The sequence below is a fragment of the Dermacentor andersoni genome, chromosome 1 (genome assembly GCF_023375885.2).
Source record: "Dermacentor andersoni chromosome 1, qqDerAnde1_hic_scaffold, whole genome shotgun sequence".
Lineage (NCBI taxonomy): Eukaryota > Metazoa > Arthropoda > Arachnida > Ixodida > Ixodidae > Dermacentor > Dermacentor andersoni.
In genome coordinates, this window is record NC_092814.1 from 287,342,591 (window position 1) to 287,361,575 (window position 18,985).

Below are 18,985 nucleotides of genomic sequence, written 5' to 3' on the forward strand. Positions count from 1 at the left end.
CATCATAAACTTTGGGAGTGTTTTAGTCCTGTCAGAAAACCATGAAAACTGGCACATAACATTTTCAAGCACCACTAGTTGCATTAACAGCTTCGTTGTAAAGAAAACATGTGCTCATGTAACTGTTATGTAGAAACAACCCAAAAATGAAACTAACAGATGACATCATAAGTGGCACACGCGAACGGATAAAAGTTTGTCGCAGTTGTAATGGTACAGTAATGGCTCTGAACATTTGACAAGGTCGTCTTCACTAGCTTATCCAAGATACATTGTGATTACACAATTAAATTCGATACTCAGACCTGCAATATCTTTATTAGTTTTTGATGGCGATGAGAGAGTGAGACTGCAGAGTGTAGTAATCGCACCGCTGGCACGAGTTGTTGGGGTCTCGGTGCTGACGCCCGTTATTGCCAATGGGTCGCAAGCCCCAAGGGTAGCGTTGGCCTGGCGGCCTGGGGCACTGGAAGCATCCGAAGGTCCCGGCAAAGCAAGAGAAGACTGGTAACAGAACAACTTGTTTATTCTAACATAGCAAAAGAGCGGCCGGTCAGGTCGACCGAAGTGGAGAGACGGGAGAGCACGTAACTCAACAGTACAAATCGGAGCCTCTCCCCTCTGGCGTCCGGGGGCAGCTGCTCTTATACTCTCGGCGTCGCGGTCCAAAAGGGAAGGTCACGGGATGAAGGTCACGGGATGAAGGTCACGGGACGAAGGTCACGGGACGGCGGAGCATGAGCCCACGACGGCGCGCACGGCCGAGCCGAGAGACCTGCTGAACCGAGTGTAGTGACGCATCGCCAACCTTCACTTGGGGAGCTCCGCTCCCCGGCTGCCGCGCTTTGACAAGCGTGGGCACACACACACACACGCACACACGAAGACACGTGGCACTGAAACACGCCTGGACACGCTTGGCGGGTAGGCGTTGCGGCGGCGTCGAACGGGCCAAAATGTCCGCCGCTTTGAACAAAGCCCCGGCGTCCGTTGCATCCGCGCCGGCATTACCGCGCGTTGTAGGCGAAACGTAACAGACCGCCCCGCCGGGGGAAGGAGATCCCGATGGTCAGGGGACTGCATCCGCTGTCCGGAGGGATGTCGCTCGATGATGCTCATAACCGAAGTCGGGCGTCCTTTGGCGTTTCTTGAGCGCAGCGCACAGAGAAGGCCTCGTTCTCACGTTCAGGTTCACACAGGACACTGCAATGTGACTTCGGGAGAGTTGACATTTTTGTTCTCGTTCCCGGCAAGCGTTAGAACTACGCCGAAAGTCAACCGCTCAGTCAGCAAGCACGGCACAACCCTCACCAAGCCCTGCCAGGCTCTTTCCCCTTTTATACTGCTGCCTAGTTCCTTACAGTAGTTTAGCAGCACTCAGAACGCGTCCACAAATCGGAAAATTGCACTAGAAAGCACATCATCACTTTGAAACACTACACGAAAGCAATAAGTTAAAAAAAATCCTGCCTCAGGAAGAAAAACATCCGTAACAAGCAATTTTGAGGCTGATTCCCACGTTAGGGGCTTCGACTTAAGCCATCGGCGTTACCGTTGAGACTCCCCTTTTTGTAACGCACCTCAAAGGAATATTGTTGCAAAGCGAGGCTCCAGCGCAGGAGGCGGCCATTTTTGGGAGAGATGGTCTGCAGCCATTGGAGAGGGCAGTGATCCGTTTCAATGATAAACCTCGAGCCGGCTAGGTAACATGACAATTTCTGAACGGCCCACACGATACACGCACACTCTTTCTCGGTGGCGCTATATGCCTGCTCACGACTGGTCAGCTTACGACTAGCATACAGGACGGGGTGTTCTACTTCTCCATTTTCCCGTTGGCACAGTACAACGCCCATGCCTCGCTCACTAGCATCACACTGAACAACGAACCCTTTTGTGTAGTCGGGCGATCGTAGCACAGGCTGGCTTGTTAGGGCGCTCTTTAGGGCGCTAAAAGCTCTTTCCTTCGTCTCATCCCAGACGACTGTTTGCGGCTCTGTCTTTCTTAGACCATCCGTCAAGGGAGCCGCGATATCAGAGTACCTGGGGATGTACCTCTGATAGTAGCCGGCGACACCTAAGAACGACCGAATATCGGTCTTCGTGCGCGGTTGCGGGAAGTCTCGCACAGCGGCCACCTTTATTTCAGAGGGGCGGCGACGACCCCGACCAATCACGTGTCCGAGGTAGACAACCTCGGCCTGTGCTAACTGGCACTTGGGAGCCTTGACTGTCAAGCCCGCATCGCGCAGGCGGGTTAGCACTGCCCGCAAGTGCGCCATATGCTCAGGCCAGGATGCGGAGAATATCGCTACGTCGTCTAGATACGGTAAAGCGAATTCTTGCTGTCCCCGCAACACTTTATCCATGAGGCTTGAAAAGCAGTATGGCGCGTTCTTCAAACCAAAACTCAAAACTTTAGGACGGAATGTCCCCATTGGTGAAATGAATGCCGCATACCTACTAGCCTCTTCTGTAAGTGGAACCTGCCAATAACCCCTGACAAGATCTAGGGTGGAAATAAACTGAGCGCTACTCACTCTCTCAAGGCGCTCCTCGATGTTAGGGATCGGATAAATTTGATCCTTAGTGATGGAATTAAGCCTGCGGTAGTCGACGCAAGGACGAGGTTCCTTGCCCGGTACCTCAACTAAAATCAAAGGGGAGGTATAATCACTCTCACCCGCTTCAATAACACCGAGCTGTAGCATTTTCTTTACCTCAGCCTCCATAATATCGCTCTGGCGGGGTGACACCCGGTACGCCTTGGATCGTACTGGCTCTGGGGAGGTAAGTTCTATGTCATGAGTAAGGACAGAAGTCCTACCAGGCCTCTCAGAGAACAGACCTTGAAACTCTTGTAAGAGCTGGTGTAGTTCGGTTTTCTGCTCAGGCGACAGCGATGCTTTACTTATTAAGTCACTAATGACTTGATCGGTGTCTTTCCTGTTTGTCACTGAGCCTAGTCCCGGAAGCTCGACCGGAAGCTCTTCGGGCACGTTTACCATCATGCACACCACTGCTTGCTTGATCCATGCGCACTCGCCCGTGAACATATCGGGTTCTACGTAAGAGGGGTGAACTACATCCATTGTAGCTGCGGAATCGCGAAGCACTCGGCACTCTTTCCCGTTCACGAGGAGGTCTCGCATGTAAGGCTCGAGAAGCTTCATGTTCTCGTCAGTGCTGCATATAGACAAAAACACGACTTGTGTTTTTGTTTCTGGACACTGTGCCGAAAAGTGACCCGGCTTCTGGCACGTATAACAAACGCGCGCTTGCCTCGTCTCAAACCGCTTTCTGCGTTCGGCTTCGGTTGCCGCCGTCTCCTTACGTTCGGTCGGACTGCTTTCACTCGCATCCGAACTACGTGTGTCCCCCTTTGCTCTCATGGGCGTGAACTTTGGCCTCTCAAACTTGGAGCCAAATTCACCCTTTTGACCGTCCTTAGCTCCACGAGCCCGACGCGTCACAAACTCCTCGGCTAACTCAGCGGCTCTAGCCACCGTACTAACGTCTGGCCTATCCAAGACCCAGTACCGCACGTTCTCAGGTAACCGACTATAAAACTGTTCTAGCCCGAAACACTGCAGAACTTTCTCGTGGTCACCAAACGCTTTCTCTTCTTTGAGCCACTCCTGCATGTTTGACATAAGCCTGTACGCAAACTCTGTATATGACTCACTTCTGCCTTTCTCATTTTCCCGAAACTTCCGACGGAACGCCTCCGCTGACAGCCGGTACTTTTTTAGCAGACTTGATTTCACTTTGTCGAAATCCTCTGCCTCCTCTCTCTCCAAGCGAGCGACTACGTCGGCCGCCTCGCCGGGTAGCAAAGTGAGCAAGCGCTGTGGCCACGTTTCCCGAGAGAACCCCTGCTTCTCGCACGTTCGCTCAAAGTTAACCAGGAACAAACCAATGTCCTCTCCAAGCTTAAACGGCCGCATCAGGTCAGTCATTTTGAACAATACTCGTTCTCCTGCACCGTGTGCCTGACTTCCATTACGAGCGCGTTCCATCTCTAACTCGAGACGCTTCATTTCCAATGCGTGTTGACGGTCGCGCTCTTCTTTTTCTTTCTCTTTTTGTTCTTTTAGTTCGCGCTCCTGTTTCTCTTTTTGTTCTTTAAGTTCGCGCTCCTGTCTTTTTGCCGTCTCCCTCTCCTCAATGGTCTCAAGGCATTCCGACAGCTCGTCATCCTCAGCTTCTAACTCAAGAATAGCCCTTAGCAGTTCTGGTTTTCCGAGTTTGTCTGAGACATCCAGACCCAACTCTCTTGCAAGCTCCAGCAATTTCGGTTTGCGCAACGACTTCAAATCCATGGCTGCTCTGAATGCTGCTTTCTCTACTGCCTACTATTGTCTTGCCGCAAACTAACCCGGTAGCAACGACAACCACAATTACCAGCTCTGTTTCTAACACTAACGCCTGGCAAAACTCAGAAGAAGAAAGTCCCGCACTCACCAAACCTCGCAGCCAAGACTTCAGCGCAGTCGTTCCGCTGCAGGCAACCAGTCATCACACAGGGCTCGTTGCGCTGCTCCCGGATGGTCGTTGTGCTGTTCAGCATACATTCAACCGCCTCTCTTCGGTGCTGGCCTCCGTTGTCGCGATCTCACCGCTGGCAACCAGATGTAGTAATCGCACCGCTGGCACGAGTTGTTGGGGTCTCGGTGCTGACGCCCGTTATTGCCAATGGGTCGCAAGCCCCAAGGGTAGCGTTGGCCTGGCGGCCTGGGGCACTGGAAGCATCCGAAGGTCCCGGCAAAGCAAGAGAAGACTGGTAACAGAACAACTTGTTTATTCTAACATAGCAAAAGAGCGGCCGGTCAGGTCGACCGAAGTGGAGAGACGGGAGAGCACGTAACTCAACAGTACAAATCGGAGCCTCTCCCCTCTGGCGTCCGGGGGCAGCTGCTCTTATACTCTCGGCGTCGCGGTCCAAAAGGGAAGGTCACGGGATGAAGGTCACGGGATGAAGGTCACGGGACGAAGGTCACGGGACGGCGGAGCATGAGCCCACGACGGCGCGCACGGCCGAGCCGAGAGACCTGCTGAACCGAGTGTAGTGACGCATCGCCAACCTTCACTTGGGGAGCTCCGCTCCCCGGCTGCCGCGCTTTGACAAGCGTGGGCACACACACACACACGCACACACGAAGACACGTGGCACTGAAACACGCCTGGACACGCTTGGCGGGTAGGCGTTGCGGCGGCGTCGAACGGGCCAAAATGTCCGCCGCTTTGAACAAAGCCCCGGCGTCCGTTGCATCCGCGCCGGCATTACCGCGCGTTGTAGGCGAAACGTAACAAGAGGTATTTCAATAATTTCTGGACAAAAATTCAATAGTTCGGTATTTGATATTTCAACAATTTCAACTTCTGTAAAAGAGGGGCAATAGAGGGAAACCTTGCTCTCCACTGCTCAATGTGTAAATGTACCACATATTTTAAGGGCACAACAGTGGTGGCATGCAGTTGAGACAGGCTCAAAAGAACTATTGTAGAAGTAAGCAGTATGCTCTCAGGAAGACACGGCACAGTATGTGCAAGTTCACCATCAATTGCGCTCACTGACGGGCTATTGTCTTTTCTGGGCAGCCAGCAAGATATGGAGCATGCGTAGATGTAGAGTAGTTGGCTCCAATGAGCGGAGCATAGGCAAAGTGCTGATAAAGTGGCAAGTGTCAAGCAGCATTTATGCTTGCATGTTTGTCATACTTTTGTGACAAGTTCTTTTGTTTTACCTTTTTGATTTTTCCCATGTTTTATGCACTGCACATAGTTCTTTGTGCTTCGGCGTTTCTGCACACAATTTTCCTCTCCCTGTGTCTCTTAATTCTGCAGTGCTGTATTTTAATTGTTATTTTAACAAGCTCCATACGCAAGCCTTAAGAAATTTCGTGCCGTAAGGCACATAATTGTTGGGTGCGGGTGATTAAAATATTTTATCTTGGCTTCCCCTCTATCTTAAATTAAATATAGCAAGCTGATTTTGTGGTTTCAACTATGGCTTGGCGATCCCGAAAAACTCGGCATCATTCAAGCAGCGCAAGCTAAACCTTCCAGTTTGAACTGCCCGGCGCCAGCCTTCTCCACAGTGCGGGCGTGTATAGCGCATCCCGCGCGTCGCCCGCTACAAAGCTTCACGGCTGGGCATGGAAGACAACCCTGGGTGGCCAAACAGGGGATACGAAATAAACAAAGGGATATGTTTTGTAGGCGCTATATTCGTAAAGGATTTTTGGCCTCAGCTGCTGTTTCGTTGTATTAGCCACTGTGCAGATGAAAATTGCGTGCTTTCAAAAGTGGAGGGGCACAGGGCATACTTCAATTGCCGCCCTAGATTTAACAGTGGCGGGGCAAGTGCTGCTCCCTTATGAACATGTGATCTATTGCGGGTGTGAAGACCAGCTGAGAAGACTGGTAGGACTGGTGTAAAGTTCCAGTGACTTTAGACTGGTGGCTTGATGCGCGCCTAATGTTGGAAGTCACGCGATCGATTCCGCTCTGCTGCAGCAAAATCTTCCCCATATCTGTCCCTTTGGAGATACCACAGGGATCGGTAACCGTTTGTTTATTGATGGTGCCATAAAGCTCCACTTTCCACTTTTTTTCATTTCTGGGTGATCACTGCTGCCCCTTGCCGAGTTTCTGTGCGAGTTCCGCCCCGCCCCCCTTTTCTCTCGTCCTTTGACCTTTTGTTATATATAAACCTATAGTACCATTCCTAGCCTGTTGCTCGCATAACCTTCCCATCTATCACTAAAAAGTCGCAGTTTCGCCCGCAAGGCGAAGCAATTCAATTGGGATAGCAAATTAGTGCACAACTAAACGAAATAAGGATAATAGTTTTATCGGCCGTATGCACTTGGAAACATTCGCTTACTAACTGGATTAACAAGCATATGGTGACAGCACGCACAAGCAAACACGAACACATCACACTCGATAAGTGCGGGCACTCGCTGTCAAAACGCTGGCGTGAGCGAGCGCGCCAGCAGCTGCGGCAAAGTGACATTCGTGCGGTCTACCGCTTCAACGGAAGAGCGGCGAGCACACCGTGCGCGCAAAAAGGTATGAGCCGTCTGCAGATGATTTTCAAGATACGGCGCGCGCCACCGCGCGCGGCCGTACAAAGTACAGACTTTTTGGCGGACTCCAAGCTGTCCCCCTCCCTCCCGCGCTGCCTCCCCGCTTGCCTCCATACATGGCGCGCTAGATTGAGCCTCGATCAGTGCCCCTTGCGCCCGGTCGCGAAATGCGCAGTTGCTGCCGGAGCACAACGCCGCCCCCTCCTGCTCTTCCACTCCCCCACAGCCTTTCGCGCTACAGAAAACGGCGCATCTGCTTTCTTCGTTCGCACGCGCCAGGTGAAGCCGCGATCGTCGGATTCCCTCGCGCGCTTTCACTCGCACATACAGCATACGACGCGCGGCGACGGTGTTAAAAGCCCTTGGACTTCATACGGAACATCACGGCGACGACAAAAATGCGTTTGGAGTGTCCATATAATTGCTGTCTCAATAGACAGTGTACGCAATGGTATAGCGTACGCTAAGCTAAAACTAGACACTAGAGAATAGAGTATAATAGGGGCCCCAAAGAGCTTTGCGGGTGTTAGCGTTGGGGCACGCAGGAGTGAAGCGTTTTAGAATAGGGAGTTTTAGAATAGGGGCCCCAATATTTTGGGGCCCCAAACAGCTTTGCGGGTGTTAGCGTTGGGGCACGCAGGAGTGAAGAGTTTTAGAAAAGGGCTTTGCGTTTGCGGATAGCGTCTTGCGCTGACAGCGCCACTACGGCGTCTAAGAAAAACGATTAAAAATAATTAAATAAAATATTTCATTTTATGATATGAATAGTAATTTTGACTTGCGTGTATTTGCGTTTAATTACAATTTAGAGGTTATTCTTCAAGCAGCAAACAATTAGTTGTGCTTAGTTTTGAGCAACAAAACCAACTTTACGTGCCTTCACCAGCCAAGCTTAGCCGTGTTAGGCCGACGAGCCATAAAATCCACACTCGAATTCGGAATCAGCGGCGTCTGATGAATCAATCTTCATAATACGTGCTAGTTGAGAGAAAGCGATAACCGCAGTCACTTCTCCTAGCTTGCCAAATTCACGCGTTAATTACCACGAATCGAACCCAGTTTGGTGCTAGGTTAGAGCTTCCGGGCCGCTATTTGGGCTCCCGCTAAATCGGTGAAATAGCGTTCCCAGCTCAAAACCCAAACGCAGTTTGCGTCTCGCGCATGCGCAGTGGCTTCGTCGCTATTTCTTTGGGGCCCCAAAACGTTTGGGGCCCCTATTCTAAAACTAGTTTTAGTTGGGCGACTGCAACAGTTCTGCGTACGCAAGAAACACGCGGGGGCGACAGCGCGCATGCGCAGTACGCAGGAGTACGCAATGTCTCTTGCGTGCGCCCGCAGCTTTTCTAAAGCTGCGAAGCGTTCGCTGCGGGCTCTGCGAGATGTTTTCGCGTGTTCTCGCGCGTCCATGAGAGCGCATCTTTCGATATGGCGATTGCCTTATTCCCCTGTAAAGGGTGCACCGCCGTAGATATAGACATGTTGAGGCAAAGCCGCCGTACGGCACAGTTTTGGGAAACTCGGCGAGTTTGCTTTGACTAAATAGGAGACGTATTCTCTCGCGATAACTTTCGGCGACACTATCACTTTTGCGTGGCGTAGTACATGGCGCATTGGATGATTCGAGTGGTTTTGCTTAACCAGCCTATCAGCTCAACCGGTTTTGCTCAACCAGCCATGATTGATTGATTAATGTTCTTTTTTTTCGTGGCGCAACGGCCAATTCTGGCCAAAGAGCGCCAAACACACGGTACAATGAGTTCACAATGGTACATGATGTAAGGATGTAACATGGCTGTAAACGGGCCTAAAATCAGTCATTGTATGAATGAGTAAAATATGTATGTACTAAAAATATGACAAGTGAGGTGTGCTATGGCCATAAAATATATGTTACGAAGTGATCATAAGATAAAAATGTAAGAAAGTGCAAGTGGCACTAATGCCTCACCCAGGCCTTTTGAGAGCAAGGGCCGGGAAACACGTGCTCTAAATACCACTAACGCAGCAGCAGTCTGATAAGACGCCTTGGTACGGATCGCTTGCATGTGTAACATGTAGTACATGAACATTATTTCAAAAAGGTCTGTAAAAGAGCGGGTCACTGCATAAGAACATTGTTAGATGTAGTGGAAGTTGTTGACATGTGTGGTAAACGATTTTTTTTCTTTTTAATTTACGACGTTCTAGCAACATGTGGAGGGCAGCCAACGTCGGGCCACATTTACCACTCAACCAGTCAATCAACGTGTACTGAAAGTGATATCTCCCAAAGTGACCGTCCACAAATACGTCCTCACGTTTCGTTCGAGGTAACTAACTGTGTCTGAAAGGTGGCTTCAGCCAACAAGAAGCGACAGTTAGTCGCGGAGTAAGTAAAACTAACGGTACAGGCAAAATTAGCGCCGCATTGCATTATGCCCCTGTAAAGGGTGCACCACCGCAGACATAGACACGTTGAGGCAACGCCGCCAAACGGCACACTTTTGGGAAATGGTTAGACTAAACAGTGGACGTTTTCTCGGATGATCATCTTCAGCGATACTGTCACGTGACGTAGTAAATAGCGCGATGGATGATTGCAGCGGTTTTTCTTAACCAGCCTATCAGCTCAAGCAGTTTTGTTCAACCAGTCAATGAGCGCGCACTCGAAGTTGTATGCCCGAAATTGACCGTCTGAGACCGACCCCAGGGTGCGCGCGAGACAATGGTGTCTGAAAAGTGGTTTCAGCGGTGCCCACAAGAAGCGAGAATTATTCGTAGAGTAGGTAAAATCAACAGTTCTGGCATAATTAGCGCCACTATATTTGAAACTGTAACAACACTGGTTAAAAAAAAAAAAGAAACGAGGGTAAACCAAGTCTCGACAAGAACATAAGGTCGACGTAACTGCGCGTGAAATGCGATACGAATAAGATGCGTAATAAATTTTTGGACGTGTAAGACCTTCGTTAGGACACGCGAGACGTGTAAGCAAAGTTTTAAGAGCAGAACTATGGAGGCATATGAGACTTTTGCAAGACTGGTTAAAGCCTGGCGTGCCTAAGCGAAGCAGCAGCGTGGTTGGCTACGAGGAAGCCACAATTCCTGCGACGGCAAGCAGCCCAGGACAATGAGTCATTGTGGGGGCGCATGATAAATCAAACCCTGCACACTGCCATGAAGTCACCTATACAAAAGGGGAAGCTAGGCGGGAACCGGTGGTTCCAAGCGACGTCACCCTTCCAAATGACACAGCGGACATCCTGGGAAAAGGACCGAAATACGGCTTTGAGCATAGTGTCCAGAAGCACGAGCTGAACCACTGATTTGCTAAGAAAGCGGGAAAAGACGACGAGAAGTGTGTTCTCGACGGCGTAGACAAGAACAGCCTGGCAAGGACTACATTCAGGAAACCCACCTCGAAAGGGAAAGTCATGACAGACAGGGTGGTCGCGTTTTGCGAGGATAACAGTCTAGTCTCCCCCGCAAGCGGATAAAGAGGGATGCTTCGTCGTCATACCATCCTGCCTTTTTAACGAAAGGGCATTGCAAGCAATATCGAAGACCTATTGCAGTAAAGCCGTCCGCGACCCAAATCAAGGGCAAGGCAGCGGCCCTCTGTAAATCCCTGGAACTCCAGAACCTGGCTAGAGCTATTGCGGACTCCAGAGTGAATACATTGTCGTTATTCTTCGTTGTTGAAGCCCATAAGCCCGATGCACATTTCAGGACAATTGTTAGCGAGAAAGGCAGCTGGCAGCAGCACAGTAGTCGGTTTTTGCTTAAGCACTTAAATAATTTATAAGTTTCAGACCCCTTTGCTACAATAAATTCTTTAGATATTGCCAGCATGTTGGAAGGAGAGCAGTAGATTGGTTATACTTTCTCCACAGATGTAGAGGAACTATTTTGTTCAGTACCCCATAAAGACCTGTTTATTGCCGTCCGACAATGCATAGAAGTGCGCAGCACAATCGCCTTTCAGAATACAGCTGGGTGAAGTATCCACAATTTAATGTCACTTTTAGACTTTTATATCAACGCCATTTTTACCCAGTTTGAAAACGGACAACTTCTTCAACGGCAGGGCATTTGCATAGGATCATGTGTCAACCCCAGTTTTGTGTAACATTATTCCGCATTAATTGACAACATTCTGGCATCACTAATTGACGGAACAGCACCCATACGTTTTTAGATATGCTGACGATTTTTTTTTAATTTTAAAGACAAGTAATATAAGTCGTTATGAAGAAATCGTGATGGGAATCTTACAACGGTTCGAACAAGATGGCAAAGAGCTCTTTCACGGACGAGTTGCCGAAACAAAATAACCTTCAAATTTTAGACCTCAACATCAAGCTCGGAGAAAGATGTGTTTGCTGGTGATATCTCCCGAGAACCGGGAAATATATATATTTGCCTTTTACTATATATTTGCCTTTTGATTCGGCCTGGTCAAAAACTGTTAAGATGGCTATTGCGACCCTTTCTCTTGAATCCGCACCCAAGTCATGCCCTCACATGACGCAGGCGAGTTTTCAGGGTGAGGTAACCTGACTGCGCAAAGCAGGGTTCCCTGACCACGTTTTGGCATCCGTGATCGAGGCACCCTTACAGAAAAAATCAAGGGGAGACCAAAGAAACTACGGAGACCAGAACGTATCAGCGCCAAACAAGTGGTGATCCCGTACATCCACAAGGTGTCCCACAATCTGAAAAGGGTAGGCAACAAGTACGGCGTCCCGATGTTCTTCTCTACGCCAGGTAAGTTGGCTAAGATATGCCGCAGGTCCGCAGTGGCGGCCCTGAGACTTCCGCCTGTGGAATGAAAAACACACAACACCGTGCGTACAGTGCGCCCCGGGCGGGGTCTACGGGATCGCCCTTTCACGTGGCAATGTTTGTGTCGGTCAAGCTGGGCGCCGTGTCAACGAATGCGCCAGGGAGCATGAAAGATCAGGAGACGTTGTGGCCTCCTCCCAGAATCTACCCGTCCATTGCCGCTCTCGCAAATATTTAAGCGATCAAAACTGAGCCACAACCTGAGGGTATCAAAACTCTAACCAGAAGTACAAGGGCAGATTAGCTTGCGAGCTATCGGAAGCCTTTTTTATCATACAGAGAGGCGACGCATGCGTCAGCATCATTTCAGTCTCCATGCGCGCCAGTGAATTGAGGTTACTAAACAGAAGGTGATCATATGCAGTATGCCCACCTTAATCTACGGGTCCTTTTTGTGCGTTTCGGGTTTTCATTATCCTGCAGCCAATAATTGCGCATGCGCGCAGTGCTTTCATTATTGATAAATGAAGCCCGAATCTGTTTCAATAAACATAGTAGGAGTAGCCCCCGCCCTGTCATGTCTTTCTGTGTTCTCATCTAAAAAAATGTAGCGCTGGATTACTTTCGTAAGAAAGGAGAAATTAAAATAGGCTAGTATCATTTTCAGGGTGTCTACCAAGCTAACATTTCTAAATTCCCTGAGTTTTCCAGGTTTTCCGTGAGTACCTTTGCAAAATTCCCTGAATGAGCCAGAACTTTGTTTTGTGTCAAGACGGGCTGACACCATGTTGCCCGATGCTGTCACTCTCTAGTAAGCATCCTGAAAAAAAAATGATTTAATCCAGTTTGAATAGTAAGAGTAATATCTATTTTATTCAAAAAGAGAACAGAAAGAAGGTGATAGTAAAATGCACATCGGAAAAAATAGTAAAACCAATTCCGAATCGAGTCAAACATTTTCAAATACGAATGAAAAGGAGATGCATACAGAAGTAAATATTTTCGAATATGAGCTATTTCTATCAACTGATAGCAAGCTCATCGGTATGAGGCCTGAACTTTGTCACAACTAAGATTCTCTCTCAGCAGCTGGGAAGTCAATCTCAACTGTCCTGACATACTCTCAGCCCGTACACAATATCCCAGTGTTGAGTTTCACTGCTTTAAAGAGTTTATTTTGGTTTGGAAGAGGGACGGCTGCATCTTAGCGTCAGCCAACGCTTTGTTTTCTTGAGCTCAAGCTCCTTCAAAGAGGCGGCGGCACGCTTCCTTTCTTGTTAATTCCTCAGTGCATCGGTCCTTTCTGTGCTCATCCTTCTTCCGCCACGCGTTCGCCTCATGGATCATTTGAAGCATCCTCTTTGTCAGTTGTACAGTCAACGCCGATTTTTCGGACTCCCTACGGGCTGCGAAAACATCCGAAAAATCGGGCAGTCCGAAAAAAATGAATTGCATGCTTTAACTCTTTTGTTACCACGCATATTAAAATCGATCCCCGGTGATCAATATTTTATATCGCCGATGTCGACATGTTGGAGGCTTTTTATCCACTTCAGGCCATCCAGTAGTTAGCACAGGCACTGAACTTTCAGAATCAGTTGAAATTTTCACGCTCCGATGCTGTTGTGATTTTTGATGGACCTTTTTGCGAACGAATGCGCGCATGTTGTAGCGAAAAGAGGCGTGGCCGTCACTTCTGCCGGGCTTCAGGAAAAATCATGTCGCACACGATTGCACTGCACTAGCATCAAAATTTTGTAATCAAATGACTCCCAGTAAGTCAAGAATTAAATTACACCGCCGGCTTTGCCGTCCGACTGCGCTGAGCGGTGATAATTAACCGAAAATGATGCCAGCTGTTCACTAGTGAGCTTTGGTTTGGAGTCAGAGTCGTTTTATTCCACCAAAGTGTATTTCTGAAGGTCCACCGCATGTATAGAATGTGGACCTGGCATTTTCAACCAGTTTCCAAGAGTATCGGTTTCGCTCCTCTCGTAAAATCCAGGCAAGGGGCGCTGCCCGTGTCACTGCACAGTTATTGAAAGTGGCTCCCACGGCGTCATCCCGCGCGGCTGCGTAGCGAGCAAAGCGTCGTGCTCGAAACTACGCTGCACCCGCACTTCAATTTAGTAATGAGGACTCGAGTTATGATTGCGAAGATGACAGCAAAGCAGGTTCAATCTCTGACGGCGACGATGTTTTGACTCAGCATGGGACATCCGCAACTGTTCCCCGGCGAGTTTTCGTTACGGCCTTGAGCAGTCTCCTTCCTTGTGCGCACTTATATGCCAATCTTCTTGCACGACCTGAGAGCTCTCCTGGTTATCTTCAGGGTGTATACCCTGAAGTCATTACGCTTGCAGCCAAGTCATGCCTGCCTACCCGTCGCGTCGCAAGTATGGGAGAAGGAACGGATGGCAGTTGGGTGAGTGAGGGTGCCACTTCGGAATTTCTTGGTCTCTCTCAGAGTTTAAACCTTTCCACCACGTTCATTCAAGTTCCAGCTCGGACTCTCCAGCCGTTCTGTTTCAGTCCGCTGCCGTCGCTCTCCCCCCGCTACAGTGTAGCTCCGCTCAGCTCATTGGCTCGTGGCTCCCAGGGGCGAGAGCGCACAAGCATCTCGCTTTCCGAACGTTCGCTTGCGCGCTCGCGTTTCGCCAGCGCCGCACTTTCGTCGCCGTCGTGAGCACGGCGAGGTGGGAGTTACAGAAGCGTGTTACCGCGAATGTCACAAAAGAAAGGTTCGTTAATATTAAAGTTTCGAGCTTTCAAAATAAGTAATATTAAATAGTTACGAAGCATAGAAAAAATGCCTATAACGCGCTTATTCTGCTAACGCATATACATATTTTTTTTTCTTTCAAAGCCACATAACTATAGACTGCGTAATGCAGATTACAGATTTAAGTGAACCGGTGAGCCGTTCAAATGAACCGAGGTAGAGCCAAGTTGTTCCGAGCCGCTGCCCATCTCTAATCTGCCGGGCGCCTGCGTACCACGGATTCTGAAGCAGAGAGATGCCGAAGAAAGGGCGAGAGGCGCCCTCCCCTCGGGCACTGCTCGCACGCGCGCACCAGGCTCCGCGCCAGCGGGTAATATAGGCTGTGCAAAATAAGGCTGGAATGGCGTGTCCCCAGCGATCGCGCGGGCGAATGGGCCAAGTCGCGCGTGAACTGGAGCCGGGGTTCAAGGGTTCCCCACAGCACAAGCAGAGCCAAGTAAGAAACGGCGGTGCGATCGCCACCTTGCTGCATATACCGTTTGTCAAGTATTTCGAATATTTCTGTTCGCGTGTCAGCCAGCTTCAGGAACCAAGAACAGACACTGAACTGATAATTCAGTGTCACAATAGAGCTACGGAGGACAAAATGATTGCGCCTTGTAGTTGGTGTTTGTTATAAAACATTACCGAAGCCCAAAAATGCAATAAGGAATACAAGTGTGAACTGGCGATGTGGGATTTTCATGGGGGGAAGAGGTGGAGGAAAATCGGGCAAATGAAGACGAAGTCCTTAAAATAAAACTGGCGATTCGTTCTTGGCTTGACATAGTGGGACGGCCGTAATGAATATTCTTGCATATTACCCCGGGAGATGGCAAGGACAAAAGCCGAGAAACGTGAAGTGGCGACGAGGGAGTATTCTGGAAGAAGAGGTGGATGAAAATCGAGGAAACAAAAGACGAAGTTCAAAATAAAAACGACGGTCACAACAACAACAGCGGCTTACCCTGGCCGCTTGTGTCATCGGCTTTTACAGGACGCAGAGAGCAGGGATAAAACGACAACGCGTCGTACTGCAATTTACTCGTGCCACATTCGCGTTTCTCATTGACACGCTGCACTGCAAACATGCTCCAGAGATCATCTCTAGCCGTGTTCCCAAAGCAACACTGGACGGCTATGAGACCTTGTAAAGAAGGGCTCCGAATTAATTTTGTTCATCTGGGTTTCTTTCAATGTGCACTGAATTAAGGGCCATTGCAGAAGCGTTTCCGCATCGCGTATGTTAGAATGCGGCAGGCGCGGCTAGGAATAGAAGCCGCGACCTCGGGCTCAGCAGAAAAAAAGTCATAACCGAGCTATCGAGGCAGGTTGCTTGCCCTTCGCGTACGTAAGCATACATTTACCTACAGACATTGACAGGTCAAGGATGCAGTGGCAAAGTGCCTTTTGAAAGGAACCTGCATGCATGCGCCAGCGAATCACCGTTATCCGTTTTTCCTTTCCGTGCCGTCCTTGTCATTGCTGTTCGCGTGTACTCTCAGGCGCTGCCGTGCCTTGAAGCCTAAAGTAGGTATGTTCGTAACCTACGAAGCGCAAACCTGCCTGCTAAAGGCTTAGTAAAATCCGCCTCTTTTATTAGAGCACCGTCTCACTTGACGCTATGCCCCTACTAATCCCTCGTCAGAATTTCTTCGAGGTGTTCGTGCTGTGCGCCGTCTTCCTTGCCCCCACCCTTGCCGATCTTGGTTGTTTGTACTTGCGTGCGCTTTGTCCGTGACGGTGGCGTGTTCGTTGTTGCTGAACCGCTGGGGCGTCTCCGGGCCTGTGCGACGTGCAAGGATCTTCTGGGAGCGCAGACGACAGAGAGCAGGAGCTGCACACTCTTGTTGGCTGAGTAGGCTTAATCTGTCACTGACTATATAGAGGATACAAGCTGTTAACCCGAATTTCCCATCAGAACAAAGGACACGATGACAATTGCGACGCGAAGAAAAAACAATTTTTAGTCGAATGAGTGTGGGGCTAAAAGGGGAGTATGTAAAGCCACAGAAAAGATGGCATGAATTCGTCAAGTAGGCGCGCTGACGGATGAACAGCAGGGGTAGATGATCTGGAGGCTGATGAGCATGAGCGAGGGCAGCGCACACCAGAAGTCCTGATCAGGCGTTCCACGTCTGCATACCGAATGCGGTCCCTTGGAGAGGCGCAAGCCCGGCGTCGGCAAACGGCATCGGCACAGTCCGCCCAGATGTCATGCTGGAAGCGGGGTGGGCGGCGTTGGAACCACTGTTCGACACACTCCGCCCAGAAGCCAAGCCGAAAGCGGGGTTGGGTGCGCCAGGACCCGTGTCTGCAAACGGCAGCGGCCCAGTCCGCCCAGAGGCCAAGCTGAAAGCGGGGTGAGTGGCGCGGGGACCAGTGTCGGCTATCGGCAGCGCCACAGACCGCCCAGACGTCGAGCTGAAAGCATGGTTGGAGGCACCGAGACTATTGTCGAGAAACGGCGGCGGGACGTTCCGTCCTGGCGGAAAGCTGGAAGCGGGGTGGGCGGCTCTGGGACCAGAGTAAGCAAACGGCCGCGGCACAGTCCGCCGAGTCGCCCAGTTGGAAGTGGGGCGGCTGGCAGTAGGAGCAGAGTTGGCAAACGGCAGCGGCGCAGTCCAACGAGACGCCAAAACGGAAGTGGGGTGGGCGACGCCGGGAACAGTGTTGGCAAGCGGATGCGGCATAGTCCGTCGACACGCCAGGCTGCAATCTTGCTGGGAGACGCTGGAAGCCACCGAAAAGGACACGGGCACGTTGTTCTGGGCCTCTTCGTCGGGCTGCGGGTGAACAATTTCCGGCTTGGTTAGGCCGAACAAGTGGCCGCAGTACTTGGCTTGGTCGATGTAGCCTTGGAAGTACACTTCTCGCATCTTGAAGAACGCCATGCCCGTCAGCAAGCTGTCGCTGCCCGCTTGGTGTTGTCGCCCGACTCGTTCAACCTGCAGCTGCTCGGCCAGTCTTTGCAGACCTCCTCGTAGGTTTCTGCAATCCTTCATGAGGTACTTGAGGTCGTAGATGGCCGGGAAGTATATTTCCAGGAGCTCGAAGAACTCAACGTCGCACGCAGGCAGGTTGTCCCCCGTCAGCAGCTTCATCATGTAAGCGAAGTCGTAGCAGCTGTGAAAAGCGAGCCATGTGATCTCGTCGGAGAGGACCATTCCCGACGTCGTGAGAAGCTGGGCGAATTCGTACGGGTCGATGCCTTCGCTGTTGTGCTTGCTGAATTGTATCCCCGAGTGCGTCAGCAGGTCGATCGAGTCCTGCGCGTAGGTGTCTTCTGCGAGACTGAACTTGAAATTAAACTGCCACGTAGAGCAATTTGGCGGGGTGTTGCCGTCTTCGTCGAAAAAGGTGAGGCCCAGCTGGATGACCTTGAGAACATCCACGTTGCAGCGCAGCGTTTGGTAGTGGTACTCGGTTGCGCTGCGGAACTCCCCGACGGGCTGGGCTACCACACCTGGGAACTCCGTGTCCATGGCAATGTACTTGTACTTCTGGACCATCTTTCGGATGGTTTGGAATTCGCACTCGAGATTGCAAACCCACACATTGCTGATGCCGCACGCCGTCTTGCAAACCACCCGCGCATACCGTCCGCCGCGACGACGGGCGGTCGAACGGGCAATGGTGGCGCTGTGGCCGACGCTCGTGGGTCCTGGTGCTCGCATGCTTGGCGCGTGCCCCACCTCGTCGCCTTCATCTTCGCAAAGGCAACTCACGCACGGCGTTTGCCGGAAAATGCGCTGACACGTTTACGGAAAAAAAAAAAAAGAAATTGAGAGAACGCATTTCACGTTACCGCCATTTGTCGTGGCTCTTAGTTTGCAGCAACTAAATACTACTAATATTAACGCCATTGTTACCACTAAAATCGAGCTACTTGGTTTGTTCACATATTCCCGAACAGCGCACACCCGTCGCTTGTATACGGACCGTTTTTAGTGTATTAATTACAAGTGTACAATTACGTTTTAGAATATTAACAGCATTATTATTTAAACGGTTACAGAACGGCCCGCATAACTCGTCCCTCTAGATATAGTTCTCCGATATATCCGAATTATGCGCACCCCAGATCTCCCAGACCCACTACAGGGCTGTATTCGACTTGTGCTGCAGTTGCTTACTTTCTGTCCATTAGCAAATGTTGGTGAAGCTAGCTTCTAATAGACAAAATATAATAAGTATAACTACACATGAAAAAGCACGTCCAATCAAAGATCAGAATAATAAGTCGGAGTAAAACCCTGATGATAGTCGACGACCTGTCGTAACGAAGACGACGAGCGTCAGCCACCGGCACACGTGCCACTTGTGCAGAGGAACAAAAACATCACGAGGCTGCGCTGCCGTATAC

At 50.3% G+C, this 18,985-nt stretch overlaps 2 protein-coding genes across 4 annotated transcripts in view; both read right to left on the reverse strand.

Annotated features, from left to right (window-relative positions):
• LOC140213725 (CCR4-NOT transcription complex subunit 7-like) overlaps window positions 1-18,985 on the reverse strand; it is a 283,027-nt gene that overhangs the window by 196,722 nt on the left and 67,320 nt on the right. The gene's annotated exons all lie outside the window — the stretch shown is intronic.
• On the reverse strand, window positions 16,194-18,866 carry LOC126547798 (uncharacterized). Its single transcript, XM_050195787.3, has one exon. The coding sequence runs from the start codon at window positions 18,294-18,296 to the stop codon at window positions 16,743-16,745; it is 1,554 nt and encodes a 517-aa protein (XP_050051744.1). The 5' UTR covers window positions 18,297-18,866; the 3' UTR covers window positions 16,194-16,742.